Genomic DNA, 16,669 nt, shown 5'->3' with positions numbered 1-16,669 from the left:
AGGAACTTACTGGGCATCTAACATTTGCTGAGTACTTGCTATTACAAGGCACTGTGGTTGGTGCCCAGTGGATTCATAACTTATCAAGAAGAAAATAAGTCTATAAACAGCCATATTTCAGCATACCGTTTATGATGTGATAAAATGCTATGGGCAAGAACCTTTTTTCAAATGCAAACTGGGTCAATTAAAAGGATACTAGAAATACTACATTTGTTGACTAACCTGATATCATGGATTGCACATCGTCTGTCTCTCTTCTTTCCCCATATTTTTAGAGAGCTCACCAATAAAATAATAAATTCTCCATTTTTCATTCCTATAGCCACCATGTCCCCTTCAGGGCTGTAACACACAGTACGAGCAGCATGTCCCAAATTCACTTTGTTTAACATCTTCTGCATAAGAATCAAGAGTCAAAGAGTACTATATTAAGTAGAGTACTTACAGAATAAACCAATTTCTTCCCAAAACTCAACACAATTCTGAAAAATTATAACATCTTTTAAACTGTTTGCACCTACTTTATCAGCAATATCCCAGAGTCTCACTGTCCCATCTTCGGCAGCAGAGAGGAAAAAATCCCTGGAAGGATGTGTTGCAAGTCCCCATATGGGTCCGTCCACATGACCATTAACTAAAATATTACATGCTGCATTTTTCTCTCCAACTTCAATTATTTCAGCATTCCTTGTCCCAACTAGTATCTTGCCCTGAAATACAAGTGGGACCAGTAATATTTAATGTAACACTACAGTTCGTTTTAAGAATGCCCTATTGACCTATGTGGCACTAAGCTCCTAAAACCCTTGGAATTTACTAAGTGATGAGAGCCTTAAAGGGGTCTTTTGGTATGTTAATGAGGTGCCATTTGGATTCCACTTAAGATTGGATACTGGTTGCCAGGAGACTAACCCATGTGATGAGGGTTGTCACTTTCAGTTCCATCTCGCCATCCACGTGGGGATGGTGGAAGGGCTGGAAGTTAAATCAGTTACTAATGGCTAAGGAGTTAATCAGTCCTGACAGATAAGGCCTCCATGGAAATCCACAGGAGGGGCTGGTGACCAGGTGGAGGTGAGGGAAGGGTGGCTGCTGGGGGAGCAGGAGTCACGTCCTTTTACAGTAAACCCGTGACCTAGGAAGATATCTTGGAGTTCTGTGAGCTGCTCTAGCAAATAAACCAAACCTAGGGGTGGGAACCCCCAATCCGTAGCCAGTGGTTGGAAGCACCTGGACTAAAGACTGGCGTCTAAAGGGGGTGGGGCAGTCTCCTAGGAGACCCCTCACCTGTAGGATCTGATGTTATCTCTGGGTAGGCAGTGTCAGAATTGAATTTTCAGACACCCTGTTGGTGTTGGAGAATTGTTTGGAGTTATGTGGGCTTCCCACACCCTATCCTGTTAGAACTGTATCCAGAACCAAAGCAACCTACTTTCAGAGAACTTGCTGCTTTGCACTAACCTAGCCTATGTGGTTTTCTATGACTAGAGGCCCATTTGCAAGAGCACTGGGCTGGGGGGCATGTCAGAGTCGTGCTAAAAATGTCGCCTTTTCACTAAGATAATACACCCTACTTCTCCAGTCATCAGGTTTTGACACTGTAAATCTCCAAAGGGGTGTTAAGTGCATTGAGATGTAGGAAGAAAGTTTGGATTTTAGTGCAAAATAAGTGTAAATAAAAGCTTAACTAATATTTAATATACAGACAGTAATACATGAAGATATATACACTTTTTACAAGTATATGCATAGTCAAAACTTTGTATAGAAATGTGTGTTTTTAAGAAAATGAAACAGCAGCACTAGTCAAAATTGGTAACTGGAAAGGAAATTCAGTTCCATCTACCACCGTTGAATGAACAGATTCAAGAAAGTATGGAGGATTGAATACAGCCTGAGGTGAGCGCTTCGCTTCCACCCTGACCCTGCACGGTGCAGGCTGCACCTATGCCAATGGCGGCAGTGGAGCTGCAAAGAAAGCAGGGACCCCACAGAAAACAGCTGACAAGCAAATCCGCCTGAGGATTACTCCTCGGCTTGCAGAGGGTGAGCTTCACGGGGATGATGTTCTCTACTTTCTGCTGCCCCGTCATGGCGCAGGATCAGCTTACTCTGCCTCTGCACACGGAACGGACGCAATCGGTGACTTGTCCCGTCTCCAGCCGGAAGGCACGGCATCGCCTCAGCTCCTGATCCCACAGTTTGACTGCCCCTCCTTCTTTTGACCTAACAGCCACCCAAGCAACAAAAAAAGCATTTATTATTGGCTATTACAAGTAATGTTTACTAAAACAAACACTAAATTATAAGCAGGATACTAATAAGGCCCTGATATTTATGATTTACTTCTGATACTCTAAACATTTTATGGCAATTTTAAGATATACTGCATCTCAAACATTCAGTTTAAGCAAATTTTATTTTATGAACATTCATTTTTCTGACATGAGCATAATTTTATCTAGTGGCCTCCCCAAACATATCCTTTATAATAGCTCTTGATTAAGGAAATGTACAAAGTGATTTAATGTTAAGAAGACAATAGTGCCAAAGCCAGTTTGGCTCAGTGGATAGAGCATCGGCCTGCGGACTGAAGGGTCCCCAGTTCGATTCCGGTCGGGGGCATGTACCTGGGTTGCGGGCACATCCCCAGTAGGGGGTGTGCAGGAGGCAGCTGATCGATGTTTCTCTCTCATCGATGTTTCTAACTATCTCTCTCCTTTCCTCTCTGTAAAAAATCAATAAAATATATATTTTTAAAAAAAGACAATAGTAATGTATGGCTAGAGCAAGGGGTGGGCAAACTTTTTGACTTGAGGGCCACAATGGGTTCTTAAACTGGACCGGAGGGCCAGAACAAAAGCATGGATGGAGTGTTTGTGTGAACTAATATAAATTCAAAGTAAACATCATTATATAAAAGGGTACGGTCTTTTATTTCAATAGTTTTATTCATTTCAAATGGGCCGGGCTCGCAGGCCGTAGTGTGCCCACGGCTGGGCTAGTTGGAAAGGATTCCAGCTGCCATGTTTTTTTGTTTTTTTTTTAAATATATTTTATTGATTTTTTACAGAGAGGAAGGGAGAGAGAGATAGTTAGAAACATCGATGGGAGAGAAACATCGATCAGCCGCCTCCTGCACATCTCCTACTGGGGATGTGCCCGCAACCCAGGTACATGCCCTCGACCGGAATCGGACCTGGGACCTTTCAGTCCGCAGGCCGACGCTCTATCCACTGAGCCAAACCGGTTTTGGCACCAGCTGCCATGTTATCGGATATAGTTTTACGGGCCAAAAGAGAAGCACATTTTTTCCTACATTATTATTCAAGCGTCCTACTGAAAATAAAACCTGAAAAAAAATCTTTTATCTAATAAGCTTCCTATATATGTACACATATACATTTAATATATTCAGGCACTTGTTTGGATTGAGAGGCATCAGTGAAATGTTCCATGTTAGCTTTGGCATTTGAACAAGTTCATCCTATTACCTTAGTTATAAAACCATTTCTAAGATCAAAACAATATCTACTGAAAACGTTTATAGGCTAATGAGTAGGGGTGTGCAAGACTAGATAATTATGGGAAACAGTATCAAAGAAACATAAGATGAAATGTAGCCCATTTACGGTTTTTCTGTTGGAAGGATGAAACACATACTGCTTTATTTTCTGCTGGATGAACTGCTTGTCTTGGGGAAAAACATGTTCTTGTACCATAATACAGTCTTCCTTAATGAGAAAGGCAAAAGCAGCTGCATTTGTGTTTAACTGGCGCATGGGGCTCTTGCAATCCTACACTGAAAATGTACTTAGTTCTTGGCCACATTATATGTTGCACTTTAACATGCATGTGAATATGTTGGCAGGAAATCAATGACAAGTATCTGGTTTCCACTGGATACCTCTCTTCAGACTTAAATCCTGAAGTCTTGTATTAAACAGTTTTATCTAACAAGTTTGCCTCAATCAAAAGCAAATGAGGCAGAGTTTGTTTCCAGCATCCTCTCACCCTTTCTGATGCAGCAATGTGCGTTCTACTCTCAGCATCCAGTCTGAACAAAAGCGAGCAGTAAGATGCATCCCGGGCTCAATGGCAAGATCCCCCCATGAATCGCCTATTCCTCAGCAAAGGCTTACACAAGCATACAGACATCAATAAAATCGTCTTTTGCTCTGGCCAGTGTCCTCAGTGGTTAGAGCGTAGGCCCTCATACCGAAGTTAGATTCCCAGTCAAGGGCACATACAGGAGGCAACCCATTGATGTGTCTCTCTCACATTGATGTTTCTCTTTCTCCCCTTCCTTCCCTCCTCCTCTCTTTCTTTCCTTCCACCCTCTCCAAAAATAAATGGAAAAAATATTTTCGGGGGAGGATTAACAAAAAAAGAAAATCATCTTTTATTGATTTTAGAGATGAAGGGAGCAAGAGAGAGGGAGGAGAAGAGGGAGAGACATTGATTTGTTGTTCCACTGATTTATGCATTCATTGGCTGATTTGTGTATGTGCCCTGACCAGAGATGGAACCTGCAACCTTGAAGCTTTGGGACAGTGCTCTAACCAACTGAAATACCTGCCCAGGGTCAAGAAAAAAAAAATCAAATCTTAACTTGCAGGACAACAGCCTATCCATACCTCAGAAAAATTATCACCCAAAGTTGCTGGAGATTAATTTATCTACAATGCAAAAGAAAAGCCATTTAAAATCAGAAATAAAGCCATGGCAGGTATGGCTCCGTTGTTTGAGCATTGTCCGATGCTTGGATAGGTTGTTGGTTTGATTCTCGGTCAGGGCACATGCCTGGGTTGCAGCCTCGATCCCCCGTGGGGGACTTGCTCAGGAAGCAGCCAATCAATGTCTCTCTCTCATTGATGTTTCTATCTCTATCCCTCTCTCTTCCTCTGTCTCTAAAATCAATAAAAAACATATTTTTTTAGAAGGCAGTAAAATGAGAAGCATATGATGAGGAAAATCAGACAGGAGAACCTTAGAAATAACTAGAATAACTAACCAAGCCTCAGGGAGGTCACAATGCATAGCCAGGAAGGCTGTGAAGAAAAAAAGGACTCACGGCCTTTCCTTGCCCCCAGTCACAATCAGTCCGTCTCGCAGGGTGGTGTACATGGCAAACACAGGCCCGTTGTGCGCTCTGGCCACAACTCTACACAGTATGTGATCTTTCCACACGCAGACATCTCCACTGATGGTACCTGTAAACGTCAAGTTATTCTGAAAAGGAGTGGGGAAGACACACTCATCAAAAGTTCCAGTGGAGTTCAAACAGATGCAATTCTTATGTACACATGAGCCTGCCTCACCGCAGCTACCGAGAGCAGGGCTGGTGGGAGGACATGTGCTCAGCAGCCAGGGAACCTGACCTGCAGCTGCGCCTTGTCAGCGCTCTTTCTGTTCCAGTGTTGCTGCTTACTGGCTGGAATGACCTTGGACCAGACTTTTAACCTCTATGAGTATCAGCTTTTTCATGGGTAAAATGAGGGAAATCATCCTCTAAGGCAGCGGTTCTCAACCTGTGGGTCACGACCATTGGAAAACACATATATAATTACATATTGTTTTGTGATTAATCACTATGCTTTAATTATGTTCCATTTGTAACAATGAAAATACATCCTGCATATCAGATATTTACATGATGATTCATAACAGTAGCAAAATTACAGTTATGAAGTAGCAACGAAAGTAATTTTATGGTTGGGGGTCACCACAACATGAGGGACTGTATTAAAGGGTCGCAGCATTAGGAAGGTTGAGAACCACTGCTAAGGTCTCTTCCAATTAAAAATACTACATATTGTCCCTTCGGAATGCTCCCTTGTAGCTGCCAAGAAATAATTTAAAGGTCACTAGTAACTGAGAATGAAAAAAAAGTAAAAATAGGAAGTGAAAATAACTTTTTTATTACGTTATCTTGTCATAGAAAATAAAACTACCATCTATAGTGAAGTTGTAGTTTTTCAGATTTTGCTAACTCATGATGTTAAAAATGAAATTAACACTTGCCATTTCTTAAAATCAAGGTAGCCAAAGTTAATGCATTTCTGCAATCAATCCAAAATAAGATAAATTTGATAAGGTACCAAAAGCTTATATATGCTTTAGGTCACATTGAGAACTGCAATCCCAATATAGTTCATTATGTGGAAACTGGAAAATGGAAATCCTGCATTACGTGCTATTTTCATCCCATTTTAGCTTCACTTTTAGAACAACTTGTTTAAGATCGTTCACCCAAAACAATATGGAAAGAATCAATAGGAAAACAGATGGAATGATAATAGAAACAAACGGAGATTTTTCGTTAATCTTCCTGAGAATACTAGTTTGTATGTTGAATTTGCCTACAACTTACTGTCACTGTGAATTCCTCGGCATATATACTTATAGCTCATATTTGAGTAACAATGACATCTGTCAGCTAAGAGCAGCGTTAATTCATGCCTATGTGCAGTTAGGATGTAAATGCTAGAAGTGTAAAAACCAGTATCTTATTTCTCTGGCTGTTCTCATCGCCCAGCAGAGAGCTTCACAGGCTTAAACTGAACAAAACTCACTTTGTTTTGTAACAAAACATTCTCACTGATTGATCGCACTGTTGCTTCAAACATAAAAGTATGACTCATATCTTAGTCTTCACATTTATTTTGTGTTGGGAATAGGCAATTAACTACCTAAGGAATTTTGTATGTGAAGGTTAATCTCCATGGGCAAATTCAACGCCAGGAGCATTTGAATGTGTGGATTTTCCTCCTGGAAAGGAATTACTGGTCTTATATTAACAATTCCCAAAAGCCGAAACCGGTTTGGCTCAGTGGATGGAGCGTCGGCCTGCGGACTGAAGGGTCCCAGGTTTGATTCCGGTCAAGGGCATGTACCTTGGTTGCGGGCACATCCCCAGTAGGAGGTGTGCAGGAGGCAGCTGATAGATGCTTCTCTCTCATCGATGTTTCTAACTCTCTATCCCTCTCCCTTCCTCTCTGTAAAAAATCAATAAAATATATTGGGGGGAAAAAATTCCCCAAAGATTTAACTGGTTTGACATGGCATTGTCAACATTTTTAATGGTCTTTTTCTCAAAAACACGAGTGTGCTTAAAGGTTCTAAAATTGTAATTTTCTTCAAGGATTACATACCCACGTAAATACTTTAGTAAGGAAACCCAGTTAGGTTTCAATGCACCAGGGACAGGGTATTTAAAGAGAGATGTGAATTGTAAAACAGTCCCAGATGGGATGGGAGGGGCAGTAAGTGGCTCTTTTGAACACTTTCTATTAAGTTGAAGAGCAGTTGTGCTCTGGCCAGTGTATCACAGTGGTTAGAGCATTGACCCAAGCACTGAAGGGTCCTGGTTGGGTTTCGAGTGGGAGATGAGCAGGAGGCAACCAGCTGATGTGTCTCTCTCACATCAGTATTTCTCTCCCCCCGCCTCCCTCCTTTCCACTCTCTGAAAAGCCATGGAAAAATACCCTCATGTGAGGATTAACAAGCACAAAAAGATCAGTGTGCTCTCTTCCCTGAATGAGAGCCACTGGCCCAAAGCACTTCCGACTATGTAAGAAGCAGAGAGTGAAGATGATAAAAAACAGAGGAAATCCTAAACCCAAGTACCACCTCTTAAACACTTGAAAATTACATTTTTTTATTTATATCCCTTTTATCCTCACAAATTTTTAGGGCCTAGGAGATTTAGGATAACAATTATAAGATCAATGAAGGCTTTTGAGAATGGCAATGGCCCAGGGTTTCATTACAGTTCTCCCTCATTAACTTTCTCACTCTCTGATTTCTGAAAGTATCAGATTCTTAAAGATGAAATATATGCATGACCGGGACATATGTAATGACTGGATTCCAGTGCCATCTATACATCATTAATGTGATTTATCTAAGGCAAGAAAATTCAAAGTAGTCCAATTTAGGTAATTCAAAGTACACTACCACACGCATTTTAAGAGACATACTGCACCAAATGCAACAGCCAGCATGGTCTGCATCCGGGCATCTTCGAGTGTGCTCAGCAGCCCTTTTTTGCTAAGAAGAGCCCTTCCTGCCAGCGTCCAGAACTTCACGTGCTTCACTCCCACAGAGACAAACTGGGAATCTGAGTCTGGTCGGAATTCTGCCACAAAAATACGCTGGTTGTGACCAGCTTTGCTGGCAATTTTGGCACCTGATAAAAAAAGATATGACAAAATCATGTAGGTTAATATAAGAGTTAAGCTAATTTTCATAGAATCAAACAGTTACTCAAAATATGTAGTTCAAAAAGCAAATGATTATTTAAAAAAGTGAGAGGGCGTGTCCCTTCCACTGCTACCTAGCAACCACATGATATACAATTACTTGTGTAGAGGGTCCTTTCTACATATTTTTGCAAGTGATGTGTGTACAGAGAGCTTCATTATCATTTAAGGGGCATTTTATTTATTTAGTTTTGGTTTATAAAATTCATTAAAACTGGATTGTTCTTCCTTCCCATGAGCATCCACCCAGCTGCCTTGCAAATTCAGCTGCAGAACTGCTGTCCTCATTTAAGCCCAGTCTGTCACCGGTGACTGACACTATACTTCCCATCAGAAGACAAAACAGGCTGGGTGCTTAACGTGTTAAGGGGCATTTTAGGTTTTAGAAACCATATCTTATTTTCTTCTATGTAGCTCTATGAATTTAACTTTTTCTAGTAGCTATGTATCTGAAGAGTTTTGTCTGAATATTAAATAAAATTACCCTATTGATCTTCGACTATCACTTACAATATAGTTCACTTCCATTCTTGATTAAGAACCTCCTTGCCCAGTGATGGCGAACCTTTTGAGCTCGGCATGTCAGCATTTTGAAAAACCCTAACTTAACTCTGGTGCCGTGTCACATAGAGAACTTTTTTGATATTTGCAACCATGGTAAAACAAAGACCTATATTTTTGATATTTATTTTGTATATTTAAATGCCATTTAACAAAGAAAAATCAACCAAAAAAATGTGTTCGCATGTCACCTCTGACACGCGTGTCATAGGTTCGCCATCACTGTCCTAGCCAAACAAAAATCAGCAAAATGCTTATATACATAATTTCTTACTGAAAGAAAAGAGCAGTAAACCATTTATAATATTAACTTTATTAGGTTATGTTTTGCGAACTTACAATTTTGCTGGGCTTTTTAAGAGGGATGTACCTACACTAACACCAGCTGTGTGCTGTGTATTGTCCAGGTTATTGTGAATAATGGTTTCAATCATCAAGTTAAGGCAAACACTAAATTGAGAATTCATGTTACCATAGTATTCTTATTTTTAAAAATCACAAAGGAAAAGAATCCTACCTTCCTGCCATCTCCAAATGGTAACAGTATGTTCTGGGTCTAGTCCCACAGACAGCAAGAGTTTGCCAGTAGCACTGAAGCTGACTGAACACACGCCCTTCGAATGGTAGCATCTTAGTATAGCTAACGTCTGCTTGTTCACTGCATCCCAGATGTGGACAGAAGGAGCTGTAGCTAAATACAGATAAAATCCAAAAGTTGTAACACACCTCTCACAAATGTTTCCATTTCTAAAGCGGAGGCATACTCATCTCTGAAACATGGAAAAATAAGTACCAAAGAAAGACTACATACTTAATTTAAAAATGCTATATAACTAAGACTAAATTAAGAAAAAGGAGAGAAAGGGGAAAAATACAGAATACTTCTTCAGTCTACTAGTATAGCCCAAATTGCACTTTTGACAAAGTAGCATTTGTATAAGCAAATTAGGTAATCACAACTTTAAACAGCCCCTCAAAAATAATACATGTTTTAGATGCACATTAAATCTTACATAATTATGTGGAGAAATATATAAACATTACACAATTAAAGACCAGAGTATATTCAATACTTAAGATTATCTCAAGGAGAGATTGAAAAGTAAACACAAACTGAGAAAAGCAACATAAAGAAAACTATGGAGCCGAAACTGGTTTGGCTCAGTGGATAGAGCATTGGCCTGCGGACTGAAAGGTCCCAGGTTCGATTCCAGTCAAGGGCATGTACCTGGGTTGCGGGCACATCCCCAGTAGGAGATGTGCAGGAGGCAGCTGATCGATGTTTCTCTCTCATCGATGTTTCTGACTCTCTCTCTCTCTCCCTTCCTCTCTGTAAAAAATCAATAAAATATATTTTTTTTTAAAAAAAGAAAACTATGGAAAAATATCTCTAAGGAAAATTTTAACTGGATATTGGGTAAAATGCTAACTCCTTATCACTTTATAGACAGTTTTTTTAAAAACAGGATTTTATGGAAGAAATCTTCTTTTAAAAGTTACTTTTGTTGTTATTTATCTTGCAGAGCCCATTTCTGCTGTTTAAAAAAAATTTCTCAGCTCTCTATTTTCTAAGTTAAAAAGTCACAGGTTTGGATTATTGTCCTTTTTTCATTAACTGTACCCTTAAAAAATAGGTACGTTAATTCAGCAGCTAATTCAGTCTCAGAACTCTTAGTAAAATAATCATAATACTAACGTGCATTTGCTTTAAATTATAAATTTACTACTGTATTGCAAAAATAGAGAAATATTAAGACAAGCTGCTTTAAAACCATTTGGTGCAGAAACAAACTTTGGTCTCTAAAGAAAATATTCTGATCAATTTAGACTCTATTTTATACCATCTACAATTTATATTATACAATGATAAATTAAATCTGATAGTTCCTCAAACAAAGTAGTTACAATATTTTAAACCAGGAATTTAAATTTTATTATCATTAAGTAGGGACTATTCAAAGATTTATGCAACTTTCTCTTAAAGTTATCCTTTATTTAATATTTAAACTTTTTCAATTACAGTAACAAGTTTTATGTAACTTTATGTAGAAAATCAAAACTACATGGCAACAGATACAAAGGGTTACCCTATAATAAAATAAGGTAGCTATGTGTGAAAAACTGATAATAATTTAAGTATTGGACTAAAATGTTCCTCATTCAATAAAAGTCAAAGGATATGGGGACTGTAAACTTAACAAGCCATATTAGGTGGTCCAAATTTAAAATGTAAATACATACTAGTAGATCACTCTAATTTTTTGCCAGTGATAAATATTACATGGGTCATAATGTAAAAACATTTTAGTATGTTTACAAAAACCACCTCTGGGCAATTCATATACTATATTTGCCTAAATGTGATGAGGTAGATAATGGATTTTCAAGAAACATCACTTATTTTTGTCTCCAAATTTAATATGCCACAAATTACACAATTCAATTTACCTAAAATTTAAATAGCAAATAATCTTAGATAAATTGAATTACTGAGCTTTTCAAACATTTATAAAAATTATATGAGATGGGAAGAAACTTATAGCAGAATTTATATTTTAAAACATACATGTATGACTATGTTATGGGACTGCTCCACATTTAGATTGTTCTAAACTTATTGATATGACAGTAGTTAAAATTTAAATTAATGGAAATTCTCAAGGCCTAACTTACAAAATAAGTATTAAGTTTATTAAGTATATTTTATTTTCTCCTATATAGCTGTCCCTCAGTTTCCCTGGGGGATTGGTACCAAAATCCGGGGGTGTTCAAGTCCCTTATGTAAAATGATGATATAGTATTTGCATATACCCTGTATTTGCCTAAAGGCTATGGCAGTGTTCACTTCATTTGCACGGATTCAGCACAGTGCTCAGCGTGTGGAAAATTCAAATTTTGTTTTTTGGAATTTTGGGGGAGCCTTTTCTTCTGGGTATTTTTAATCTGCCGTTGGTGGCCCATGGATATGGAGGGCCAACTGTGATTTCAGAACGGCCATTCTCTCTGCTGCCGTAACACAGATGCTACTCTTGCTCTCTGCTTCCTATATGCCACCAGATACGAGTGCCTCTCATGAACCAGGCACGTTACCAGGAGCACCTCATTCTTTCCAATCCCTACTTCTAGACAGGGATGCTTTCCCACGGACTCAGGCTCAGAGAGGTGAAGTGCTTTGCCCGTCACACACAGCTCAGGGCGGGCAGAGCCAGCAGGTGTGCTGTAGTCAGTCCCCAGGCTCTTGTCTTGTCTGTCCATCACATCAAGCTGCCTCTGGAAAAGCAATCCCACCAACTTCTCATGACATCCTTGACTCTTCGTCTCCAGTTCAGAGATGCCAGTAGGGTCTCCTTAATGTACAGCAAATCACAGAACCGTGCTTTATGCCGGAGGAGGGGAGGGCAGTGAAAGAGTTACCGATCACTGGGAAATGTTTTCTTGTCAAACTGCTAATTCTTACTATACCATGTAAACTGAAAGTTAAGTTGAAAAGCCTAGTTATTATACAGGGTGTCCCCCAAAAATGTATACACACATTTTGAATAATTATAAAGGCAGTGTTTATTAAAATACATTTTATTTTCAAAATTGAGCTATCAGTTATTAAAGTGTGTATACAGTTTTGGGGGGATACCTGTATATCTAAAAACAACACATTTTTTATTTAATAGCTTTATAAATTCACAAGCCCATGGTCAAAATCAATAATAAAAAGTTATTCATAAATATTCAAATGATCTGTTGATCTAGCACAGTGATGGCGAACCTTTTGAGCTCGGCGTGTCAGCATTTTGAAAAACCCTAACTTAACTCTGGTGCCATGTCACATATAGAAATTTTTTGATGTTTTCAACCATAGTAAAACAAAGACTTATATTTTTGATATTTATTTTATATATTTAAATACCATTTAACAAAGAAAAATCAACCAAAAAAATGAGTTTGCTTGTCACCTCTGACACGTGTGTCATAGGTTCGCCATCACTGATCTAGCATGTGCAATAATTGTGATAGTATATAAAAATAAAAATTTAAAAATTATGTTTTCAGGCAATAAAATTTATTGATTCATATTTAAGATTAAGTGTTAAACCTTCTACTTTTAACAGCTACATGACATTGGCAAGTTAATACCTACCATGAAGAATTCTTGTGATGACTAAATAGGTTATATGTATAGTGCTTACAACAGTCATGGGCACACTAAAAAGGTCAAAATATAGTATACTTTAAAAAAAATATTATTGTTATTTTACAGATTGGGCTCAATATCATGACATTAAGAGGATGTATTCTTCATTTTTAAAACATCCAAAATAGGTTCAAGTATCTCATTACTCTATGAAAATATGGACTATCATTACTAAACAATATAACTAAAACAAAAAAATGATTAATTTTCCTTACGTGACATGTCTGCTGAATCACCTAAAATGGAAAAGCAGAAAAATAATTATCCATTAATAACAAATACTAAAAGTAAAACTTGAAAAACTCAATTATAAAATAGTGATTTTATATAATTTAAATAATCAAGTGTCATACAAAATTAATTTTATGTGAAACTGAGTAAACTGTAAATAAAGCTAATAATTTAAATTATACATACATATTAACACTCTATATATATGACCTTTCAAACTTTGGATTAGTACTTTATTTTCTTTGTATCTGATAAGTTAAATAAAATTTTAAAAAACTTTAAAAATAATAATATGATTTAAGTTGATATGATCCTCATTTTGTTTTACAAAATGACCTGTTAATAGACTCTTTAAGGTTAGAGTGCATCTCTACTTGAAGGGGAGAATTAGTTCTAAACCTGAGAGAAATGATGGCAAAAGTTACCATATAATTCAAGACCATAAATTAACCATGCTTTTTTTTTTAACTAAATATTTTCTGTATGAGTAAAAGGTTACCAATACAGAAAACATGAAAGCCTGGGCTCGTTATGTTTGTGGTAGAAATACCTATTAACCAAAATTTTAGAAGCGGCAGTTTTTAGCAATAAAGGAATAAAAATTTAGAAATCCTTTCAAGGCAGATGATGGCTTTGGGAAATAATGATTTCAAGGACGTATGGATAATGAAGGCCCAGGGTGTGCTGATATGGAATGTGAGAGAAAAGAGAATATTGTAGCTAACGGCTGAGCAGACGCATAGGAAACACACTGATGGTTGTGAACTGCTCTGACCACAACCAAATGGGAGAGGACTGACACCGCGCCACAGGACGCACGGCTGGGGGACCCGGGCACTCTGTTTGGAAGTCGGGCTTGGTCCTGAATATCTGCAGGACCTGGGACAAGAGTACAAATAAAGGACCTAAACATCACAGGCCTAAATATTTTCAAGTTATCAATCAAGATAAAATTATTAAGTGAAGTGTTTTATCTTCCTATCTTGACAAGTACCCCCCTACAACAACGTTGAAGACCTGGTTCGATTTCAGAACTCGTTAGAATTTGGGCAGCATGATACAGCCTTAGCCTCTCCCTTTCTCTCCCCCTCCCAGCTTTGTCCCCTACCACAGGAGTACGGCAGCTCATGTGTAGCCATCCACCCTGCACATCAAAGGCCTTCACCACCTCCCAACGCACGCTGCCCCTGGGGCATCCTCAGGCGGGCTCTCACTAGTTGTGCAATCTACGACTGGGGGCTTGGACTTGCAGAAGAGGCTCAGACAGGCCCACAAGCAGGTTTAGGACCATTTGATAGAGAATTCTGGGTTTTCAGATATCATAGTCATGGAAAGCAATCCCATTGCTCTCATTTTACTCTGACTTATGAAATGTATTTGGAAGATATTTAAAGTGAGCCCTTTTAGAGGCTAGGTTAGACTAGATTAGACTCAGGGAGATTGACAGTTCTCTCCAAATACTGGAAGATAACATCATGGGAGTAAGAAATTAGCTGTTCTAGCCCTAGTTGGTTTGGCTCAGTGGATAGAGTGTCGGCCTGCAGACTGAAGGGTCTCAGGTTCGATTCCCGTCAAGGGCATGTGCTTGGGTTGTAGGTTCGTTCCCCAGTAGGGGGTGTGCAGGAGGCAGCCAATCAATGATTCTCTCCCATCATTGATGTTTCTATCTCTCTCTCCCTTCCTCTCTGAAATCAATACAAAATTTTTTTAAAAAAAAAGAAATTAGCTGTTCTAGGTGCCTCAAGAATGAGGACCAATGAGCTGCAATTACAGAGACAGATTTGTGTTCTGTATAAAGAAGCACTTTATAGCCAAACCGGTTTGGCTCAGTGGATAGAGCGTCGGCCTGCGGACTGAAGGGTCCCAGGTTTGATTCCGGTCAAGGGCATGTACCTTGGTTGTGGGCACATCTCCAGTGGGAGGTGTGCAGGAGGCAGCTGGTCGATGTTTCTCTCTCATCGATGTTTCTGACTCTCTCTCCCTCTCCCTTCCTCTCTGTAAAAAATCAATAAAATATATATTTAAAAAAAAAAAAAAAGAAGAAGCACTTTATAACCGAGCTTCCCAAGGAGAGGTTACACTATTTTGTTAAGCATTAAGTGATGATGGGTTCAAGCATATGTAGGAAGACCCTTCACCAGAGATGTCACAGAGGACATTCAAACATCTAATGATAGACTAGATAAAATGATATTATTTGTCCCTGGGATTCCAAGATTCCAGTCAAGAAAAAAAGAAAAGTTTGAATGTAATGGGGTAAAATATGAAAAAAAGCAAAGTATTTTAATTCTTCTATGATCTATATAATTTTCAACAAAGAGAACCATAAACATTATAGTGTTCTGTGCTTTGTGGGTGTTAAAAAAAGCTTGGCCACCAAAGTAACTACTGATTCAATTCTCTTTAGGTTCAGAAGAAAAAAGTCCCTCACTCTTTGGTCTCTCTGGAACCTATCTTACACTTAACTAGCATCAGTACAGAACTTCTGTTACGGGTTTTGTGGGAGGGTACAAGTGGGGGCAAGGCTCTGGCTACTCTGCACTGCCTGGACTTAGGAGGAGAGGGGAGGCGGTAACTAGTCATTCCACATTCCCTATAGTGTTGCCTTTTAAAAAGTACAAATGTCAAGTCATTATGGTGTATATCTGAAACTAACATTGTGTAATATGTCAATTTTTAAAAAAGGGTAAGAAGTGGACGAGTCAAATTCCGTGAAAGATTAACTTGTGATCACATTTCTTAATCAAAATAGAAAACTATAACACTTATATTAAAGTTGCTTAACAGAGGGAGAGAAGGGGAAAGAAAAGGAGAAGGAGCAACGGTGGAAAATGGAAGAAACATGCCTTCCAGAATTTTATTCACAGAATGTAAATTCCATTAAGACAGAGATTTGGGGTTTGTTTTTCTTTTATAAGCTTCTTGTATATCCAGAACCTAAAACAATACCTCGAACATGATATGTGCTCAATAAACTTGCTGAAGAAATAAATCCACTCAATCAAAATTAACTGAGCAATAAAAAAGTAAAGTATATGCCAAGAGGCACTGAACTAGGTTCTTTAGTGACCAAAATGGCAATAACATGGCCTCGCATTCCTCAGGCAGAGTAAACACAGAATTCAGTTTCAAAACACCCGAAAAAGGGTTTAGACCTATGCATTTATATTCAAAGATTAGAATAATGTGTATATAACAGGTGAAATATTGGTCTACTTTCTTTGCAAAAGTAGAAAATTTTACAGATAGAAAGAATACAAGGGTCTTTGTGGCATCACTGTAGAACTAAGCAACCCAGAAAATAAGTATTTTACTGATCGATTGCTGGGGTCCAACCCCAGCAGGCCCATGGGTTCCCCATAGGTGTGGACGGAGTCGGCGAAGAAGGAATGACACGGAGACAGCGTTCAGTTGATCAGCA

At 38.6% G+C, this 16,669-nt stretch overlaps 1 protein-coding gene across 1 annotated transcript in view; it reads right to left on the bottom strand.

The window, feature by feature from the left end:
* The window catches only part of EML5 (echinoderm microtubule associated protein like 5), a 99,238-nt gene that overhangs the window by 3,620 nt on the left and 78,949 nt on the right, over positions 1–16,669 (bottom strand). The window contains exons 32-38 of the mRNA XM_015571488.1: positions 13,233–13,253; positions 9,346–9,519; positions 7,986–8,194; positions 5,078–5,235; positions 2,115–2,229; positions 525–713; positions 226–398 (exon numbers count right to left, since the gene is read on the bottom strand). Of these exons, the coding sequence (XP_015426974.1) occupies positions 226–398; positions 525–713; positions 2,115–2,229; positions 5,078–5,235; positions 7,986–8,194; positions 9,346–9,519; positions 13,233–13,253 (1,039 nt within the window). The remainder of the gene's footprint in view (positions 1–225; positions 399–524; positions 714–2,114; positions 2,230–5,077; positions 5,236–7,985; positions 8,195–9,345; positions 9,520–13,232; positions 13,254–16,669) is intronic.

This window comes from Myotis davidii, unplaced genomic scaffold (genome assembly GCF_000327345.1).
Source record: "Myotis davidii unplaced genomic scaffold, ASM32734v1 scaffold732, whole genome shotgun sequence".
In the NCBI taxonomy this organism is placed as follows: Eukaryota; Metazoa; Chordata; class Mammalia; order Chiroptera; family Vespertilionidae; genus Myotis; species Myotis davidii.
Note: the sequence above shows the minus strand (reverse complement) of the source record. Positions and strands in the feature narration are given on the sequence as shown.